We start from the raw sequence: 18,584 nt of genomic DNA, 5'->3' as shown, positions 1-18,584 counted from the left end.
GTTGTTTGAGGGCCTGTTGCCTCCTACCAGGCGACCTGTGAAATTAGCTTGCAATCAAAAGTCACGGCCCAGAGGTTGAGCACGCAAAGAAAAAAAAACCTCAATGCAACCACCGATTTTTCCTTTTTGCAAAGCCGATCTATTTTTACTCTCGTGTCACTGAGGCACGAGCTGTTTGATATGTGTGCAATCAATAATACTGCTTTAAAACTGCAGATTTGGCTCGTTTTTATTCAGTCAAGTATAAAATATGTCCACGTGAAAACTATTTCTTAACACCCTGATCCTTTGCCCAGAAGGAAAATTAAATATGCCAGTGCAATTTAGCTGGAATTACGTTTGGTTTTTCCGCTAACGCTCCACGATAGCGCACAGTAAATATCCTTTTCCCTGTCAGCTCACTTCATCTCAATAAGAACGTGACCCTGGATTTTTTTTCCCGCCTCAACCTGATGAACCCGTAAAACCCGGGCTGCCAGGTTTAAGGGGAAATCACATCTTAGCTCCCTAATGTGAAGCAGGGCTGCAGAGCTGGTCGACATTTGAATGAACGTCTCTGGATCACAGCAGGTTAAGTGCTTCCATGAAAGCTCACCGTGTTGTTGTGCACCCAGGCTTGCACCGTGCCAGGCCTCCACCGCGGGAGCAGGGGTTCAGACCCATCACTACACTTCCTCCTCAATCTTCAGCAAGCAGCGTGCGAGAGAAACAAAACAGCTGTGCTGGCTCATTATGCGAGCCCCATTTAGTCATCATAGGAATGCTTCCTGTTGTGCCATCCACGTAGTTTTTAATCTGGCCCCAAAACTATTCAGGCATGAGTGCAAAATAGCTGTTAAGAACAATTTCTTTAGTCATTTACATGACTACTTCCTCCCACCAATTTATCGGCTGAGCTCTTGCTCTGTTTTCTTGTTCATTCGCATCTGGACAACACTCCCTCCCTCGCAGTCGTGTGTGTGTGTGTGTGTACTCATATCTTACATTCATAAATCAACAATTAGACAGAGATCAGGAGGCAAAGTAGAAAAGATGCTTCAAAGCAGGCGGGTGTGAATTAATTGTTCATCTTATAAACATAAAAAGCCGCTCGCTATCTTTGATTCTTTTTAATATTCACAGCAGACGAAGCTGGCTGCTAAAAGCATCTCGGTTCACACTGGAAATGATATGTGTAAACTATGTAATGCGAATGTTTTAGCCAAGCTGTGTTTAATTTTGTATCTTGACGAAGCGCATGAGAAACCTGCCTCTCCTTAGCTGTCTCGTTGAATCATATGGATATAATTTCATCCATTTACGTTTTTCTGCTCTTTGCTGTGGTTGCCACAGGGCATTTGGAAGCCGGCAGATTAAATGCACATGTTTCTCTCATCCGCAGCCGGGGCACTCTGCTCCACAGCCTTCCCTCGGAACAGATCCTGAAGTGTTGGTGGTTTTCCTCGTTGGTCAGGGCAGAGAAAGACACCTTGTGATAAACCAACTCATTCCCTCAAACTCCCTTTTTCATACCTATAATGTTAAACAACCTGCTTTTGAGCATTGGCACTTTATACCATGTTTTATTTGGCAGTGTTTTCATTTGCAACCAACACTTCTTGCCCTCATCTTGCCTGCTAAGAAGCTTTAATGTATGTATTGGGTTAAAACTAATTATAGAAAAGAAGTCGTGACTGTTAGGCTCAGAGAATCTTTTAATGGGGAACCCCCAGAACATGAGAAATGGGGGATTTCATGCTAGTTAGCAATTAAACTCGTTAGTGAAAGTGCTGATGTAGAGATATGTGATGTAGGAGGGATTTGTAGCAACTCCATAAAGGTGAGCAGAAAATCCTGGAGCTGTTTTTGGGGGGAGGGGAAATACTTCTGTCAATGATGACCTTGGCTGCAAAGGCCACAGTCAGATATTATTTTTCAGGAGGAAAAAACCTCTGATTTGCTTCTGATTCTGTTCTGCATCGCTCCTCGTACGCCATTCATCAAGGCTTTTAATCAGATTTCTGTTGCACATGTCAGCAGCCATATTTCCCGCAGCACCCGTCCATAACGGCCAGTTTGTTCCCATCATCCGCAGCTCCGGCAGGTTGCTAATGAGCCGCTGCATGCGAGGAGAGCGGTACACTGCTGCCTTTTAGCTCTGAAACTGTTTGGCCTTTTACCTGCCAGTCAGGAGTCATTTCCCATGAAGGCCTCAGGCGCGACGCACCGCCACTCTTCTGCGTGCTGGGCCCATAATCTGTCTGTTGTGATCGGCGGCCTGTCCACCCTTTCAACCCGCTCTCGCCCCCTTCAGCCGTGTCAGGACCCCGCTGTCATGGCCAATGTTTACTATGCTACCGAGCACCCCCCAAATCAATGGTGAGATGGTGTCAAATGGGGCTCGAATCCCACCACGCTGCCAGCGCCGCTCCCCTCGTGCGGTCATCTGCTGGTTTGCCTTAGACAGAGGTTTTCAGAGAGGAAAACTAAACATGTTTAAAGCAATTAATGTGATTAGCTCCGCCTAAAGTGTTTGCATAGATAACATCAAAGCTAGAAGCCTCAGCCACCAGAGCTCTCTGTTTATACCACTTCAGCCTGTGTGTTTTAGTCAGCTTCTCATGGATGATGCACGACCCTACTGATGTACAATATATGCTTCTTAACCAGAGATGGGCAGTAACGCCTTACTTGTAACGCTTTACTGTAATCAATTACTTTTTTCAAGTAACGAGTAAAGTAAGGGATTACTATTGCAAAAACGGTAATTAGATTACCGTTACTTTCCCGTAGGAACGCTGCGTTACTGCGTTACTAAAACCGTGATTTTTTTTTTTGCGAGAATGTCTCATGACAGTGACGTAAGCGAGTGCGACGTTCATGACAACAGCTGTGTGCAGATCAACAATGGATCATATATCGAGTGCAGAGAGAGTATGAGCGTGCAGCGTTTAAAGCGTGGAAGTACTGACCTTACTTTGAGTTTGATTCCATAAAAAGTGACAAAAACATTAGTGTCCGTTGTGCGTGGGAAGAAAACTTCTTTTTACAGCGAAAAAAACCCCTAAACTTCCAAACAAGCACCGAGTAGCTACGACGTAATGGGAAACTCACAGAGAAACTCGCGGATTCTTCCACTGACCGCTGCACACCTGCACCAGGGTAACCCTCCGCCTACCCCACTCCTGCTTTACAGGTGAAAATAGAGCAACAGGACCAACAGGTCTTTGACTTTATTTATTTTCTGCTGTGTTTTACTTGCATCTATTTGAAAGACTGAGTGTAAACACACAAAATATTTTATTTTATGTGCTGGAATGTGCAGAAAATAGGTTTAAATGTTAAACTAATTTCTTCCAGTCAGAGAATGTTGCAGATAATTAAATGTTTGCTTGATGCATAAAGTTAAAAGATTAAAACTAATAAAACAAGTTTTAAAAAGAGACTTTTCCATTTGATTACATTTTATATGATGATTATGCAGAAAAAGTAGAATTGGGCTGAAAGATCTATCGCTTTATCACCTATTCAGGTTGTAAATCGTGTTTTTAAAAAGTAACTAAGTAACTAAGTAATTAATTACTTTTGAAAATAAGTAATCAGTAAAGTAACAGGATTACTTTTTTGGGGAAGTAATCAGTAATTAGTTACTGATTACTTTTTTCAAGTAACTTGACCAACACTGTTCTTAACATGTAAATATTATTGTAAAGGCTTTTTTTTTTTTTACTTCAGTTGGAAATGAAAACACACAGCATGACATATAAAATAGCCACGATAAGACCAAATATGTCCACGTGAACACTTTTAATCCCCTTGGACATCATTCGGCACAAGCAGTATAGATGTATTTCATTTAAACACCAAATGAAATAAAGCTGACAGGGATCATTTGGACCCGTAGATCGGCCACGCTTTAACGTCTTACTTTAGCAAAACATTTTCATGCAGGGTTTCTGGTACAAATTCATGCCTAGAGATGGCAGTGCCTGTTGGTTTCTCAGCAGGCAGGAAAACCTCATACTCTGGCCATCTCCATGCAAACTGCAAGTGGTGATCCCGCAGTAATAATATGCTTTACACGATTAACACGGTTTCCCCAGCGGACCCCTAACTATAATTCAACCTCAAATTTATATTGCAGAAAAAAAGGAGTGAAAGAGTGATTATTCCCTTATACATAAATAAACTTTTGGCACGTCAATAATAGCCATTTTTGTTTTCCGAACTCGAACACCCGGCGCCGTGTTTCAGCAGTAAGCAGAGACCTTGTCTGTCACGAGTGGTACGGCAGCGTGGATGTTCATTCGCACAGATTTTATTAACTTTTCCCACAGTTGCTGCCTCTCTTGTTTTCATCCAAAACATTTGCCTGGTATGACTCGAGAATAATGTTTTCCCGCATTACAGCATTGTATGATGTGAACTCTTTAAGACATTTTTATAGCTAAATGCTGAACCCCAGACAGCATGTGTTTGTGCAGTGTTGAGGAATTGTGAATATTTTTCCTCATCTTTCATTTCAGTCTGGCAGGCAGACGTTTAGCTGTGATCGTGCTGCAAATTTTCTGCATTTTTTTTATGCTTACTTTGATAGCATCTCAGCTTTACAAGCTTATCTTTACCCAATCGAAGCTCAGTAGTCAGGGATAAATTATGAAGAACTTGAAGCAAGTTTATTTATATGCTGGAAATAAAAAATATTGAAGCCTCGATTTTAGCATCATGGCTGTTAGGGGAGAGCATTATAGCCTCAAAGTTGTAGGACATTTGCAATACTGGTATGTATGAAAATAACAAGAAAAATGCTGAAAAATACTCTACTGGCTTGCAGGCAGCAGTATTTATTAGTGCAAAGGGCGTTTTCTATCCTTTTTTCCAATGAACAGCTGATGATAGACGACCTCATTCGAAGTGTGAATCTGTCAAGGTGCCAGCAGCAGCAATACAGCACAATAGTCGTGACACAGGATGAGTCAAAGGTAAACACGAATGTAGCCCAGGTGGTGTTTTTCCCTGGAAATTAAGTAAAAGTGCAGCATAACTGCTCAACACGCTAACAGTCACCACCTCGTTATGCTCCAGAAACCTGTACAATATTCTCACATAATAAAAAATGGAAACTGGAAAAATACCTGGGATGTTGTCTGGGGTCGAACGTTTGATTCAGCTGCTTAAAGCCCTCTTTTAGCTCCATGTAATTGCATCAATAACCTTCCTGTCATATGGAGTGCAACCAGCGAGTCTCCTGCGAGACCTTTCTTGAGTCATTTGTTTACTTTTGGGTTGCACATCAGCAGCTGCTAGCATCTCCTCCTTTCCAGCCGTCACAGCCCGGCTGTACTCGACGGTGTGTTTTTGCTTCAAGTGGTGAAACAAGTTTGTTGTTTCCACCTTTTTCAGTAACAGTTTTCTTCCATATTTTATTTCTGTGCTTTGTTGGAGATTTCGCCTCTTGTAGCCAAACAACTTCCATACTATTAAAGAAGCTCTCATTTTAAGCACCATATCATCGTCATGACATGCTACCGTGCTGACAGAGATGTTTGGGCTTTTGTTGTTGTGTATTATCATTTTACATCCATCCATCCTGAATGCACAAGAGTCAGTCCTCCTTCTTTAGAAAGAAGAATTGAATTAAACTTGCACACAATGATTGCCAAATGGGTCTTCACACAAACTGTGTTCAAGTCAAGCACATATGTGTTGTTTTATGGACGTTAACCTGTGAATTGTGAATGGTACAAGAGCCGGATGAACTACTATGTCATGGATGTTCTAGTTTTAACTCACCAAATGACTGCCAGTATCCTTCCTTCATGTTTGTCAAAGAATCGAACAAACATATAAACTTGTTTACTTCTGCTGTAAAGTTGAATCTATGAACTTTGAGTCACATTTGAATTAGGGCTGGGCGATATGGCCTAAAATTCATATCGCGATATAATTTGAAGCATGTGCGGTAACGATATATATCACAATATATTTTTTTCTTCTGTATAATGTATTTTCCACACTATAAGACACACTTAAAATCCTTTAATTTCCTCAAAAATCGAGAGAGTGCCTTATGTATGAATTCTGGTTGTGCTTACTGACCTTGAACCGATTTTGGCTGCAGAAATCTGTTAAAAAATGTTTTAGTACTGTCGCTACCCGATCCGTACCGGAAACCCGATCGGTACCCCGCATGCGCGAAAGGTGTCTACTTCCGGTCGTAGCGTTTTACGATAGTTACGGGTCAGAGTATCGGTTAAGATGTTAAGAATAATAAGTATATCTTAAAATGTTTGCAATAATGAAGTATTTCAGTACAATGTAGACAAAAACGAAAAATAAAAAGATAGTTACGGATTGGGACTCCCCGATCCTTACTGTGCATGTGCAAAGTCGGACCGTACAAATCGGGTCTACCCGATCCGTACCGCGCATGTGCAGATGTTTTCTTCTTCTTCTTTTCGTTTAATGGCAGTGTACTCCCCAGTGTACGAGGATACTGCCCCCTGCTGACCGAGCGAATGAACCCTATTGTAAAATGAATTGGCGTCATTACAAACGTGTGTTAAATTTGATTTAGTGATAGTCGAGTGTGTTTATGCTTGTCTGTGAGGAGAGGATTGACTGGAATAGTGATGATGATGTCCGCTATCACTGTCAATTGTCAGTAAACACTTAATCTGGTTGATGAATCTTCACGTGACACATTGCTAAATCAATATTATTAAGTCTGTAATTAGGCGCCATTCTTCTTATTTTACGGCGCTGTTGTTCAATCGGGGAACGCTCTCTGTTGAGGAGAAAAGCATGAATTTGTTTGTATACGGATTATCCATTGTTTAAATGTCCCGGTAGTCGAAAAGGAGGCAGAGCTGTTGAGAAATGCTAAGAGCTAACTGGGCGCTAACCTTATCATTCAAATATATTGAATGTCGCAATGTTGGCAAAGAGAGGAAGTGACGTAGGTTTTGCGCATGCGGAGTACCGATCGGGTTTCCGGTACGGATCGGGTAGTGACAAGCCGCACTGTCACTACCCGATCCGTACCGGAAACCCGATCGGTACCCCGCATGCGCGAAAGGTGTCTACTTCCGGTCGTAGCGTTTTACGATAGTTATGGGTCAGAGTATCTGTTAAGATGTTAAGAATAATAAGTATATCTTAAAATGTTTGCAATAATGAAGCATTTCAGTACAATGTAGACAAAAACGAAAAATAAAAAGATAGTTACGGATTGGGACTCCCCGATCCTTACTGCGCATGTGCAAAGTCGGACCGTACAAATCGGGTCTACCCGATCCGTACCGCGCATGTGCAGGGGTTTTCTTCTTCTTCTGTTCGTTTAATGGCAGTTTACTCCCCAGTGTACGAGGATACTGCCACCTGCTGACCGAGCGAATGAACCCTATTGTAAACTGAATTGGCGTCATTACAAACGTGTGTTAAATTTGATTTAGTGATAGTCGAGTGTGTTTATGCTTGTCTGTGTGGAGAGGATTGACTGGAATAGTGATGATGATGTCCGCTATCACTGTCAATTGTCAGTAAACACTTAATCTGGCTGCTGAATCTTCATGTGACACATTGCTAAGTCAATATTATTACGTCTGTAATTAGGCGCCATTCTTCTTTTTTTACGGCGCTTTTGTTCAATCGGGGAACGCTCTCTGTTGAGGAGAAAAGCATGAATTTGTTTGTATACTGATTATCCATTGTTTAAATGTCCCGGGCAGTCGGAAAGGAGGCAGAGCTGTTGAGAAATGCTAGGAGCTAACTGGGCGCTAACCGTATCATTCAAATATACTGAATGTCGCAATGTTGGCAAAGAGAGGAAGTGACGTAAGATTTGCGCATGCGGGGTACCGATCGGGTTTCCGGTACGGATCGGGTAGTGACACGCACTGCTTGATGGATCGCCAGAGCATTACGGCTGCCGTAGTGAGGAGCTTCGCGGAGTAATCTGGGTCCAAAACTCCGTCAGATTCAGGTCCCAAAGTCAAACGAATACTGAGAGTTAAAAACGGTCTAAATTCTTTCATCTTTAATTAAATCATCAGTGTTGCTGCTTTACCAGGTGTAACAATTAAGTTTAACATCCATGGAAACAGAATTTATTAAATTTAACGGAGTTAGAAGTTAACAGGAAGTTAGCTCGCTAGCTTCCACCAAAACATGTTGTGCTACGTGATTGCTAGCGACACAGCTATGTTAGCATAACATTAGCACAGTGAAGCTGGAGGATGAACGCCAACTTTTTTCCACTCGATAAAAGTTAACGTGAGGGATTCTGGTGGTCAGGGACAAATGTAATCGCATAGCAGGATGCTATACACGGGCCAAACTTCAGTCAGGAGAACAACTGAGATTATTCATCCACAATACGAGGTTAGTTATTAATATACTGCAACAACATGGGAATAGAACAGCTGCAGAGAATTCAACATTAATGAATCAATGTTACGGAAGTGGAGGAAGCGCAGTTTTTGGCTTTCCCCTTATTTCAAAAGTGCTTCATCTCTTTGCTGTGACTGTCACCCGGCATTATTTGCAGATGATAATGGTTTTAAAACTAATGGTTTTAGTTTCTATCGTATATCGTTTATATCGCCCACCCCTAATTTGAATCCAGTTGAAGGTGGCCTTAATAGGAAGCGCAGACTTTGACGGTTTATCAGCTGCATTTTTAAACCTCAGAGTTTGCAGCTCGACTGAATGAATTTGTTTATGGGCTCTTTGGCACGTGTTGTCTTAACATGAGGGCCTCAGTTTTATCCATTTACAGCACAATGAGACGAGTACAGATTATGCAGACCTTGGCTGGAAATGCTTCATTTCAAACTTCAATACATTTTAATTGCTGAGTGTTGAAAACTGATGAGAAACTGTTTCTCAGGTATCATAGTGCCACCAATATCCAGCTACAGTTTGGTGAGAAAATACAATTTTAAGGCATTAATAGTCCCATCTTTTTTCTTTTTACCAACTTTCAGTATTTTTTCGTCAGTCTCATTTTTAGTTTGCAAATTATGATGGAAATCAAATGGAAAAATGCAACTTATTAAGGTGAAAGGAAGCTTTTGTTCCAGAGTCATCCACCCAAAGGTCTTACAAACTTTATGAGGAGCTATGCATTGAGTAGCCATAATTGGGCAGATTAGGACTCTCTTACTGAGCTGCTCAGTCACATGCATAAACCTGCAGATCAGCATGGTCACCCAAAACGGCTCTACCATGTCAGGCTTAGGTTTCGCCTATATTAAATGGAGCCTCGGTGAATAGAAGGTCCTGCCTGTGCTGCGCGAGTGAATGAAGAAGACCAGGGATGAGTATTGAGTCTAGATGTAGCTGAAGGACCGTTAGAAAAATGGTGTCACTCTCTCCTTAGCTGTAACCTGACCTGTTGTCAGGAGGCTTCGCTAAAGGTCAGGGTACAATGGATACAGTGGAAACGCCACAACACCCCTATAACAGCCTTGGAGCTGAGATCCATTCAGGCCGCTTCCAGAACTGGTTTTGAGTGGAAAAATAGTTTCCTGTATGAGACTTTGTATAAAATTTATGGTTTAAGAATTTTATAGTCATATTTTGACCAGAGTGGATGCTTTCCTGGCTCACTCTGAGTGTTTTAAATTTTATTTTCTTGACATGGTTTGAATGAAGCCGTCACTGGGTGACAGAAAAATGACTGTACAGAAGAAGAGTCCTGACACAGCTTTTGCTTTTATACCGAGTGCATGAGGGTACGTTCAAGTGATACCTTTGAATTTGAATTTTTATTTATTTAAAAGGGACAGTGCAGTTAAACATAGTTCAGGTGCAAGACATGAGACTGATGTACCGCACACAGGTTTATAGCTACTGCTAATTTTCAACAATTGTCCCTTGTTGGGCTTACAATCTAAATAAATACATATTACAATAAAACATACATTTTCATAAAACCAAATTACATCATAAATACAATTACAATTGATAGACAATAATTTAAAATAAAATTAAAATCATCAGATAAAATGACTACAACTTGGCTTTCCCTTTAACCACAATTTAACCTTCAATGTAAAGGATCTAATGTCTGTAATCAGTTTGATATCGGTTCCACAGATGGCGAGCCTTTATAGAAAAAGCTGACTGACCAAATGTAGATCTGCGATATAATATCTTGCAGTTGCCGTTCACCTTACTCCTAGTAACACGATTACTGTCTTGTCTCTGAATGTATCTGTTGAGACACTCTGGGGCCATCCTATTTATACATTTAAAAACAAATTTAAGAAAACACCAATGATTAAAACTCTTAAAACTAAGTAAGTTATACTTCTCTAAAATGTGACAATGATGCCACCGAACCGATTTTTTATCCATTATTTTTAAAGATTGATTATATAAGGACACCACAGGCTGAATTATAGATGGTGCTGGTTGGGTCCAAACCCTCATACAATATGAAAAATGGGAAAATATCATCGAATGCATAAATAACTGAGCTGCTGAAGTGGGTATATAGTGCCGAATTAACTTAAAACAATTCAGATTAGCCTTGACCGTCTTAGAAATCTTCTTTACATGCTTGTTAAAGTTAAGATGTGAATCTAAGATTATTCCTAAAAACTTAAAATCTTTGACCTTGAAACAAATAGAAAAAAGTACCAGTGAACTGAACTTCCTTTTCTACTGTGCACCAGTAGACTTTGTGACTCTTTACACAGCATCCACTGTAGGGGGGCTTTGATGGGGACTGCCCTTTCCACCAGCCTGCTGTGTTTTCTCCTTAAGAGAAGAAGCGGATATGCGAGAAGCTTCATGAATCATTCACATGTTAACAAATCTGTGGTGTTCATTGGCAGAGTGGTCGGGATCAAATGAGCCAAGCTGGGTCGGCTATGAGCTTGTTTACAGTCACTGTCACTTGTCAGTCTAATGAACTATACACAGCAGCGCACTTATCTCATGCTATGCATTACAGCCCATTAACTGCTGCTGCATGGCACACTCCAGTTTCCCGGCGATTTAGATGGCAGCCTCGAGACAAGAGCACCGCCATGAATGCGGCTGTTTTTCAAGTGGATGTGCTTTTCAACAAAGGTCTTTGGATCCGCAACATAATAGCCATGGAAAAAAAAAGCTCACACTTATACCACCCACATTATTAAAGTGGACAGTTTCTGCTAATTCCCAGGTTCATCTTTTATTCTCTGCCTTTACTAGAGTGGCTTTGCACGAGTGAGTTCAACATAATTTTTATTTCTCTGGTATTGAGTCGTAGTGCAAAACAAATTGTTTGCAAAGTTGCATTTAAGCCAACTTTCTTCTGATTGGCTGAGCCTTGTAACCGAAAGCTTTGAAGCCTGAGCTTGTGAATCACAAGTTGCTGTCCTCGTGTTTAATCTGAGCATCTCCCACCGTAACAGCGGAAAAGGTTTTCTTTAAGTATTTAATTTCTTTTCCTTAGCTGGTTAATATATAGTTTACAGCGAGCTCCATCTGTGTGAGTAATTAAGAGACTGAAGGACAGATTGGAACAACTTATCTCTGAGTCACATGCACACACATATACACAACCCACACGGTTCTAACGTTTGCCAGCTTTACACCGATTGATTTAAATTCTTTTGTGTGCATGCATGTGGGCTTTTTGCTTATTTTTCCTGTGTGGTCCCGTGCATACCTGCCAAAGTGCGGTTGCCTTTGTGCTCTAATCTCTGTCTTCCCTCCTCCACAGTTCGAGGGCTGTAACAAAGCGTTTTCTCGTCTGGAGAATCTGAAGATCCACCTGAGGAGCCACACAGGAGAGAAGCCGTACCTGTGCCAGCACCCTGGCTGCCAGAAAGCTTTCAGCAACTCCAGCGATCGGGCCAAGCATCAGCGCACTCACCTGGACACGGTCAGCTCCCTCACCTCCCCCCTCCCAGTGTTTAATCTGAACTACTGATGTTTGCATATGTCGTCTTTCTTTGAAACCCATTTCGGGATTAGTTTGAGGAACTTATCTGGATACCGTACTGCAGTTGCATCACATCAGCCTCAATGTCAGGAGCGTCTTGGATCAGGATGCTTTAAAAAAAAGAACAAAAAAAAGTAAAAGACTGTTTGGCAGGAGTGTGAAGGTGGGCAGAGGCGACTTCTGTTGCCCTCTACTTAGCGCCCACGCTGATCTTTGAACTTGCAATAATACATCGCTGTATCGTTTCATTCATTTCATTTGTAGCCGTCGCGTTGGTAACTTCTGCCCACGTTCAGACATATAAACACTTGACAGAGTAATCCAAACCACCTTTGTTTTAGTTCCTGCTATAGTAGGCGTCTCCATGATGATACACAACCAAACACAGACGACGGCTGGCAACAATAAACGTGACTTTTTGACGTGACTCGGTGTGTGCGTGAGTGTGCGTATCGTACGGTATCCCTGCTCTGATTTTACAACATTCGAATGTCTATTTCCACATCATGACAGTGTTAGACTTTAACTTGCTGTCAGTCAGTGAGCCGTGTGGCATTCTCACCCACTTTCCTCTCGCAGTGACATGCCACAGATCATTAAACGATCAGTGTCATTTGGCCAAGTTGCAGCTTGTGCCATAACAGGCTTGGATTGGGTCTGCAGGCTCAGACAGAGCTTTGTCTGTTCCTCTGACCCGTGCAACGAGAAGGAAAGGTTGAGTCAGCCATTGCTGCCACTCGTCATGTCTCAGTAGCCCCGCCAATTTACCACCCACTTTATCACCATCCGTATGCCAGCACAGCTAGGGAGCGAAGAAGTTGTTGAGCTCAAATTATATTCTTAAGTACGTCGGGTTTCCTCTGCAAGAGAGAAATTTTTTACTTTTTTCCCCTTTAAGTCAATAAATCGAATCCCAATTAATTTTTTCTGACATCTGAATCTACAGTCTGCGTTTGAAAGATGACTTAAATCTGATTTGAAACAACCAGCTCAATATGTGCCTCCCAATAAAACACTAGACCAGAGAACTTTTAATCTTACAGTGCCCAACACCATCGGGTGAGAGCAGGACTGTAATTAAGTACTCATTTACTTGAATTTTGTGTAATTTTTTAATGTATTTCTATCTTCTACTTATACTATATCCTATTTTAGATGCAAATCTTCTGCTTTGCACCATTACAGATCAATCTACCCTACCAAGCATACACAATCATGCACCACTGCTTTTCATGCACGTTGATGGTTTTCTGCACCAGTTTTATTTCTGATTACATTTCTGAGTTCAAGGTGTGTAAGTGTGCGTATTATTGAGTAGTTATCTGAAGGAGTATTTCAAATTTGTATATAATGGACCTGAGTCCCTTTATAAAGGGGGCAGCTGTGGCTTACATGGTAGAGCCTACAATGCTAAAGCTCAGTGGGTCAATTTTTGTTCCTCTAGTCTGTATTTTTATTGGTCAGTCTGCCCCAGGGCAGCTGTGGCTACAACTGTAGCTGCCTCCACCAGTGTGTGAATGTGAGAGTGAATGAATAGTGGAATTGTAAAGCGCTATATAAATCCAATCCATTATTATTATTATTATTATTTTGGAGTAAGAACCAAGAGTTGCCTTCAAAGCATCAAAAAGTACTGCATGAATGTGTCTGACTGACTGAATAAGACTTATAAGCTACGAGTGCTTGATTTGATTATCAGTACCAGTCCATTTATTAAAATTAAATTGTTTAGAAATAAATAGGAAAATAAATTCAGGTGTTGTGCCAAAAAGTGGTCGTCGGGCAGAAAGTGATCTGCGTGAGCGCGCAGCTGCTTAAAGCTGCAGCGCCCAGATTACTGACAGCTACTTCTGTGCAACTGATACAAGATGCAGTAAACTGAACACAGCTTCAACGTCTGTTTGTTGAAAAATAGTAACGCGACCGTGCTACATTTTCTTGTTAGTAACAGTAACGGCGTTGTAACAATAGGAATAGTAATTAGTTAGATTACTCGTTACTGAAAAAAGTAACGCCGTTGCTCTAATGACTGAACACTGGTAATGCTGAGCGGTTAGAAAAAGAGTAGCAGTGGTCAGGCAGTGTCACCCTTGATCTTCTTCCCAGAAAACTTAGCTTTAGCAGTATTTTTGTAACCAGAATATTTCCCCCTGTTTTCACTGAACTGGCCGCGCACCAATACCTTTCTATATGTAACAGTAAATTATCAAGTAGTAAGAGTAGAAATGTTAATGCAGACTTTGTGTTATTCTGTCAGTGTGGGATTTTCTTCCACTGCAGACTCGTCCAAACGAGGCAGCTAATCTGGGACCCCGATGCTTATGGCCTCACATTAACACCCCACGATGGCTTTCGCTGTGCTGCCCAGTCGGCTGCGCTGCCAGAAACACTGAGGAGGAAAATCATTTTAAAGCTTAATTATATTTATCCTACACAGAAGTTTTACTTCACTCTTTTATTTTTCTTTGAAAGTCGGAGCTCTGCGCTGTATCGAGCCGGTTTCTTGGCAAAACAAACAGAGATGAGTGGCATTATAAGCACTTTGGAATGACAACAGGTTACTTAGAGAAAACGTTAAAGTGCAGAGATAATAAAGTCTGTAAAACGTATGTTACTGAATGAAAAAGTAAAAAAATCTCTGTCACCATCCTTCATTTTAATTAGAAAAATGTGAAATGAAAGTGGTGTACTCCATCACAGTGTATCAAGTGTGCTTAATCACATAAATGCTTAATTATTCAGAATACTCCTCAACATGGTTGGATAAGATAATTTATACTCACTAGCTACTTTATTAGCTACGCCTTCTAATACAGGGTTGGACCACCTAATTCTTCATGGCATAAAACTCGAATACTGGAAACATAATTCAGAGATTTTGGTCCATGAATATTGTTATATACACGATAGCAATAATTAGATAGGCTGTGTCATTTATACAAAGGTCAGTTTGTTCTCAGGGGTCCAACATGTGCCCAGAAAACATCCCCACACTTTTACAGTAGCACCGACCAGCTTGAACTGTTGATAAAGGCATGAAGGATTCATGCTTCCAGGTTGCTCACACCAATCCTGACCCTGCCTTCAAAATATTGCAGTGAGGTCGTAGTTTCCTGTTCTCGTTCTTGCTGATGGGCACCTCGTGTGGTCTTCTACAGCTTCAGCCAATCTGCTTTAGGGTTTTATGTGATCTGCATTCATAGATGTTCTTCTTTAGTTACTGTTACCTTCTTGCATCAAAAAGGCATTTCTGTTCTTATTGAATGTTTTCTGTTTTTGTAAACCGTAGAGATGGTTGTGCAGGAAAATGTCCGTAGATCAGCAGTTTCTGAAATACTCAGTTTGAAATTCAGCAGGTTGTTTGAACACGTCTATATGTTGCTGCCATGTGATTGGCTGATTAGACATTTACATTAACGAGCTGTACCTAATGAAGTGGCCAGTGAGTGTATTTCTTACGCTGATATATTATAGTGTTTGTCTTTAAGTCTTTATACATTATTAATCATGCAGTATCGGTGCTGTCAGTAGCAAGAGAGATGGGTTTCATTGCTGAGTGAGTGCAACTGCAAGTGAAACACGATGCTTTAAACCCTGAAAAACTAATAACCAAAGAGATGTTGTGGTATTCGAATTTTTGTCAACTGATTGTCTTTTCTTTTCATCCTTTGTCTGGTCTTCCTTTTACCTCACATTGTGTGTCTTTCTCAGCCGAAAGGTAGGACTTTATCTTTGCCTTTACTTACAAGAAGTTTCATATTTACTGCATGTTAATTTTTCTCCTTTCCTTTACAATTTTCTTTTTTATATTATTCTGTGTCTCTGTTATTAGAAAAGCTAAATTTATACATTTTGCTCTGATGACTGAACAGAAATATTTCCTCCCTCCTCCAGAAACCGTATGCATGTCAGATCTCCGGTTGTACCAAGCGCTACACGGATCCCAGCTCCCTACGCAAACACGTCAAGATCCACTCAGCCAAAGAGCAACAGGTGCGTAGGAAGGTAAGACACTCTCTGCTAGAGTGAGAAACAGGACAAAACAACTGTGTGTAGTGCAGAGGTCTAAAAAGAAACATCATATAGGAACTAGGGATGCACCGATACCGATACTGGTATCGGGGCTGATACTGTAAAATGTGTGTGTACTCATACTCATAAAAGTTCACCGATACCAACTTATTTCATTAATCAGAGGGTGGCTTGTCATTTCTGTTGTAGTTTTTTAGATTGGCCACTAGGGGGTCAATTAGTATTTTATTTATTATTTATTTTATAATAATTATTTTGTTTGTTTGTGTACAATATGGACACTCTGCAATAATTTAAAAGTTTATTTTATTCGCAAACCTAATTTGTATTTATTTGATTCCAAACAGAAGTGTTTATTTATTATTCTGAAAGCTCGAGACAGTGCCAATAGTTCAGTGATATTTTGTTAAATTACAATGTGGAGACTCCGCAATAATTTAACAGAAGTGCTTATTTTTCACTTGAAATTTTTTTTGTGGTCATTTTTATTAAGATTTTATTTTTTATCGGCAGGGAATAAAATAAAACCTGTCTTCCAATTCATTGCATTTGTGTGTGTGTGTGGTAGAAGTATCGATTTTTGTACTCTGTATCGGCAAGTACTCAGATCCAAGTATCGGTATCGTATCGGTTTGAAAAAATTGGTATCGTTGCATCCCTAATAGGAACCAAAAGTATGTCAGCTGTTACCGCTGACATTTGTTGTTTTCTTCATTTTTAAGTAGCAAATTAAAGCCAGTGGACATTAAAACTTAAAAACTGCTGCGTCATGGTTCATTTGTTGTTAAATAAACTGTTTATAAAATCGAAACTATTGAAAGTAGAAGGTTTAGTGAAACTACGGACATTAATTATGTTTAAGGCTAAAAATAATATATTACCTGTGTTTGGGAGGAAATATCATTTTAAGCATCAGCTCGCTGGGACCACGGTTAGGAGTATACGACTGTGGAACTCTTCATTATAATCTTAAGAGTTGTACAAATTTACATTGTTTTAAAAAGTGTTACATGTTTATAAAATGATAAATCAATATGAAGAATACGAAATAAATTCGAGCTAACTCCTTATTTTATTTATTTATTTTCTCCTTGTTAGTATGTGCTGAGGTATTTGCTGATTGGTCTGATAAATGCTCGCTTGTTCATTGGTTAATGGTGCCTGTAGTGGCAATTCCTTTTGTTTGACAAACCAAACATCCCACAATTAAAAGTCCACAAGCCACTGCTGCACTGAGATACTATTTCGTACGCAGGCAAAAGAAGTCCACTGTCCAAACTTGAAAGTTGAGTTTTTATGGTTTATTTTATCCAGTTTGGCAATAACAAGATCCAATTTTTTGTTACTTCCTGCTGCTTCTCCTGCTCTGGTAAAAAAAAACCATAGGCCCACCCCAGTGCATGCTGGTCCTATACCAGTCTCTTTATTTATACAAACAAAATGGCCCTACAGCTCTTCCTGACTAATTTAACAAATTAACATCAAACAAACATTGAAACAAAATGTTAACGGACAAATAAACTTGTAAATAAACCCCAAAATATAAGTAAACTAACAACAAACTTTAACTAATTTCAAAATAATAAAAAAATAAGAACAAATAGCTCCAATGGTGCCCTCTAGTTGAAATGTAGATGGGGGGGCGGGGTTTAATAAGAATATTTTCTTCTTCCTTCTCCTTTTCACTCATGGTTGCCGTGTTAAATAAAGGGAAAGCCTGGTTTGTGTGTATGAAAGGATGAAACTGTTGAACCAAGTGTGAAATAAATAAAAAATGAAATGAAATTTTGCAGCTCAAGCTGATCTTTTTCTGCAGCTAGTTTCCTGCATGACCTTATCGGGTCATTCGGGTAGACCTGCAACTTTAACATCATTTGTTCTTTCTTATCTGCAGGTCCATCAAGCTGCTCTAACTGAGGGGTTTTGAAGCATTTAGCCGTGTAGTGGAGTATCTTTTGAGAATCATTTCCCCAACAATAGATCAGGTTTGACCACATTTCATCATGCTTGTGGTCAAAAGCCCGTTCTTTCCCTAACTGAAAGTGGGTAAATAAGTGAGAGAAAGGGCCCATTGTTGTGTAAAGGGCTGGATAGTGGCAGGCTGGATGATGTGTTTCTTTGCTTAGTGTCGTAAAGGGAAACACATGTGTGCTTGTAGCATTGTTAATAAGCTGTAGTGCAGAATACCCCAGTGGCCAGATGTTATGGACAAATGTCAAACAAACGCTCTTACTCCACTCTTGGATTTGGCCCAAAGCAGGAAAAAAAAACTTTAAGAGTGTCGCTGTGGAGAAAGCAGAGCCCCAATTACTCGCAACGAATGCTTTGCAGGGCTGTCTTAAGAATCCCCACAAGGACACATTTACTGATTTACGGCATCTAAATGTGAAATCAAAACATGGAAAATGCCAGCTGTAAAGCTGCTAGGTTTAGCTTTTTTGGGGAGGGGGAGTTAAATCACTTGTGATTTGATTTTTCAGCAAAGCCAGAATCTTAAAAGATACAAGCCACAGATAAAATAATCTGTTCACTTACTGCTCTGAATGAACTCTGAGGGAATAATCTGAGAGTCGAGTAGATGGGATGATACTGCTGCTGAACAATGTTTCCACCCACAAACTGACCACAACAT

General features: G+C 40.4%; 1 protein-coding gene across 1 annotated transcript in view; it reads left to right on the top strand.

Moving 5' to 3' along the window:
- glis1b (GLIS family zinc finger 1b) overlaps positions 1-18,584 on the top strand; it is a 91,053-nt gene that overhangs the window by 51,995 nt on the left and 20,474 nt on the right. Inside the window, exons 5-6 of the mRNA XM_087836587.1 lie at positions 11,699-11,860; positions 15,815-15,925. Of these exons, the coding sequence (XP_087692713.1) occupies positions 11,699-11,860; positions 15,815-15,925 (273 nt within the window). The remainder of the gene's footprint in view (positions 1-11,698; positions 11,861-15,814; positions 15,926-18,584) is intronic.

Source organism: Neolamprologus brichardi, chromosome 23 (assembly GCF_056152115.1).
Source record: "Neolamprologus brichardi isolate AB-2024 chromosome 23, ASM5615211v1, whole genome shotgun sequence".
NCBI lineage: Eukaryota > Metazoa > Chordata > Actinopteri > Cichliformes > Cichlidae > Neolamprologus > Neolamprologus brichardi.
Note: the sequence above shows the minus strand (reverse complement) of the source record. Positions and strands in the feature narration are given on the sequence as shown.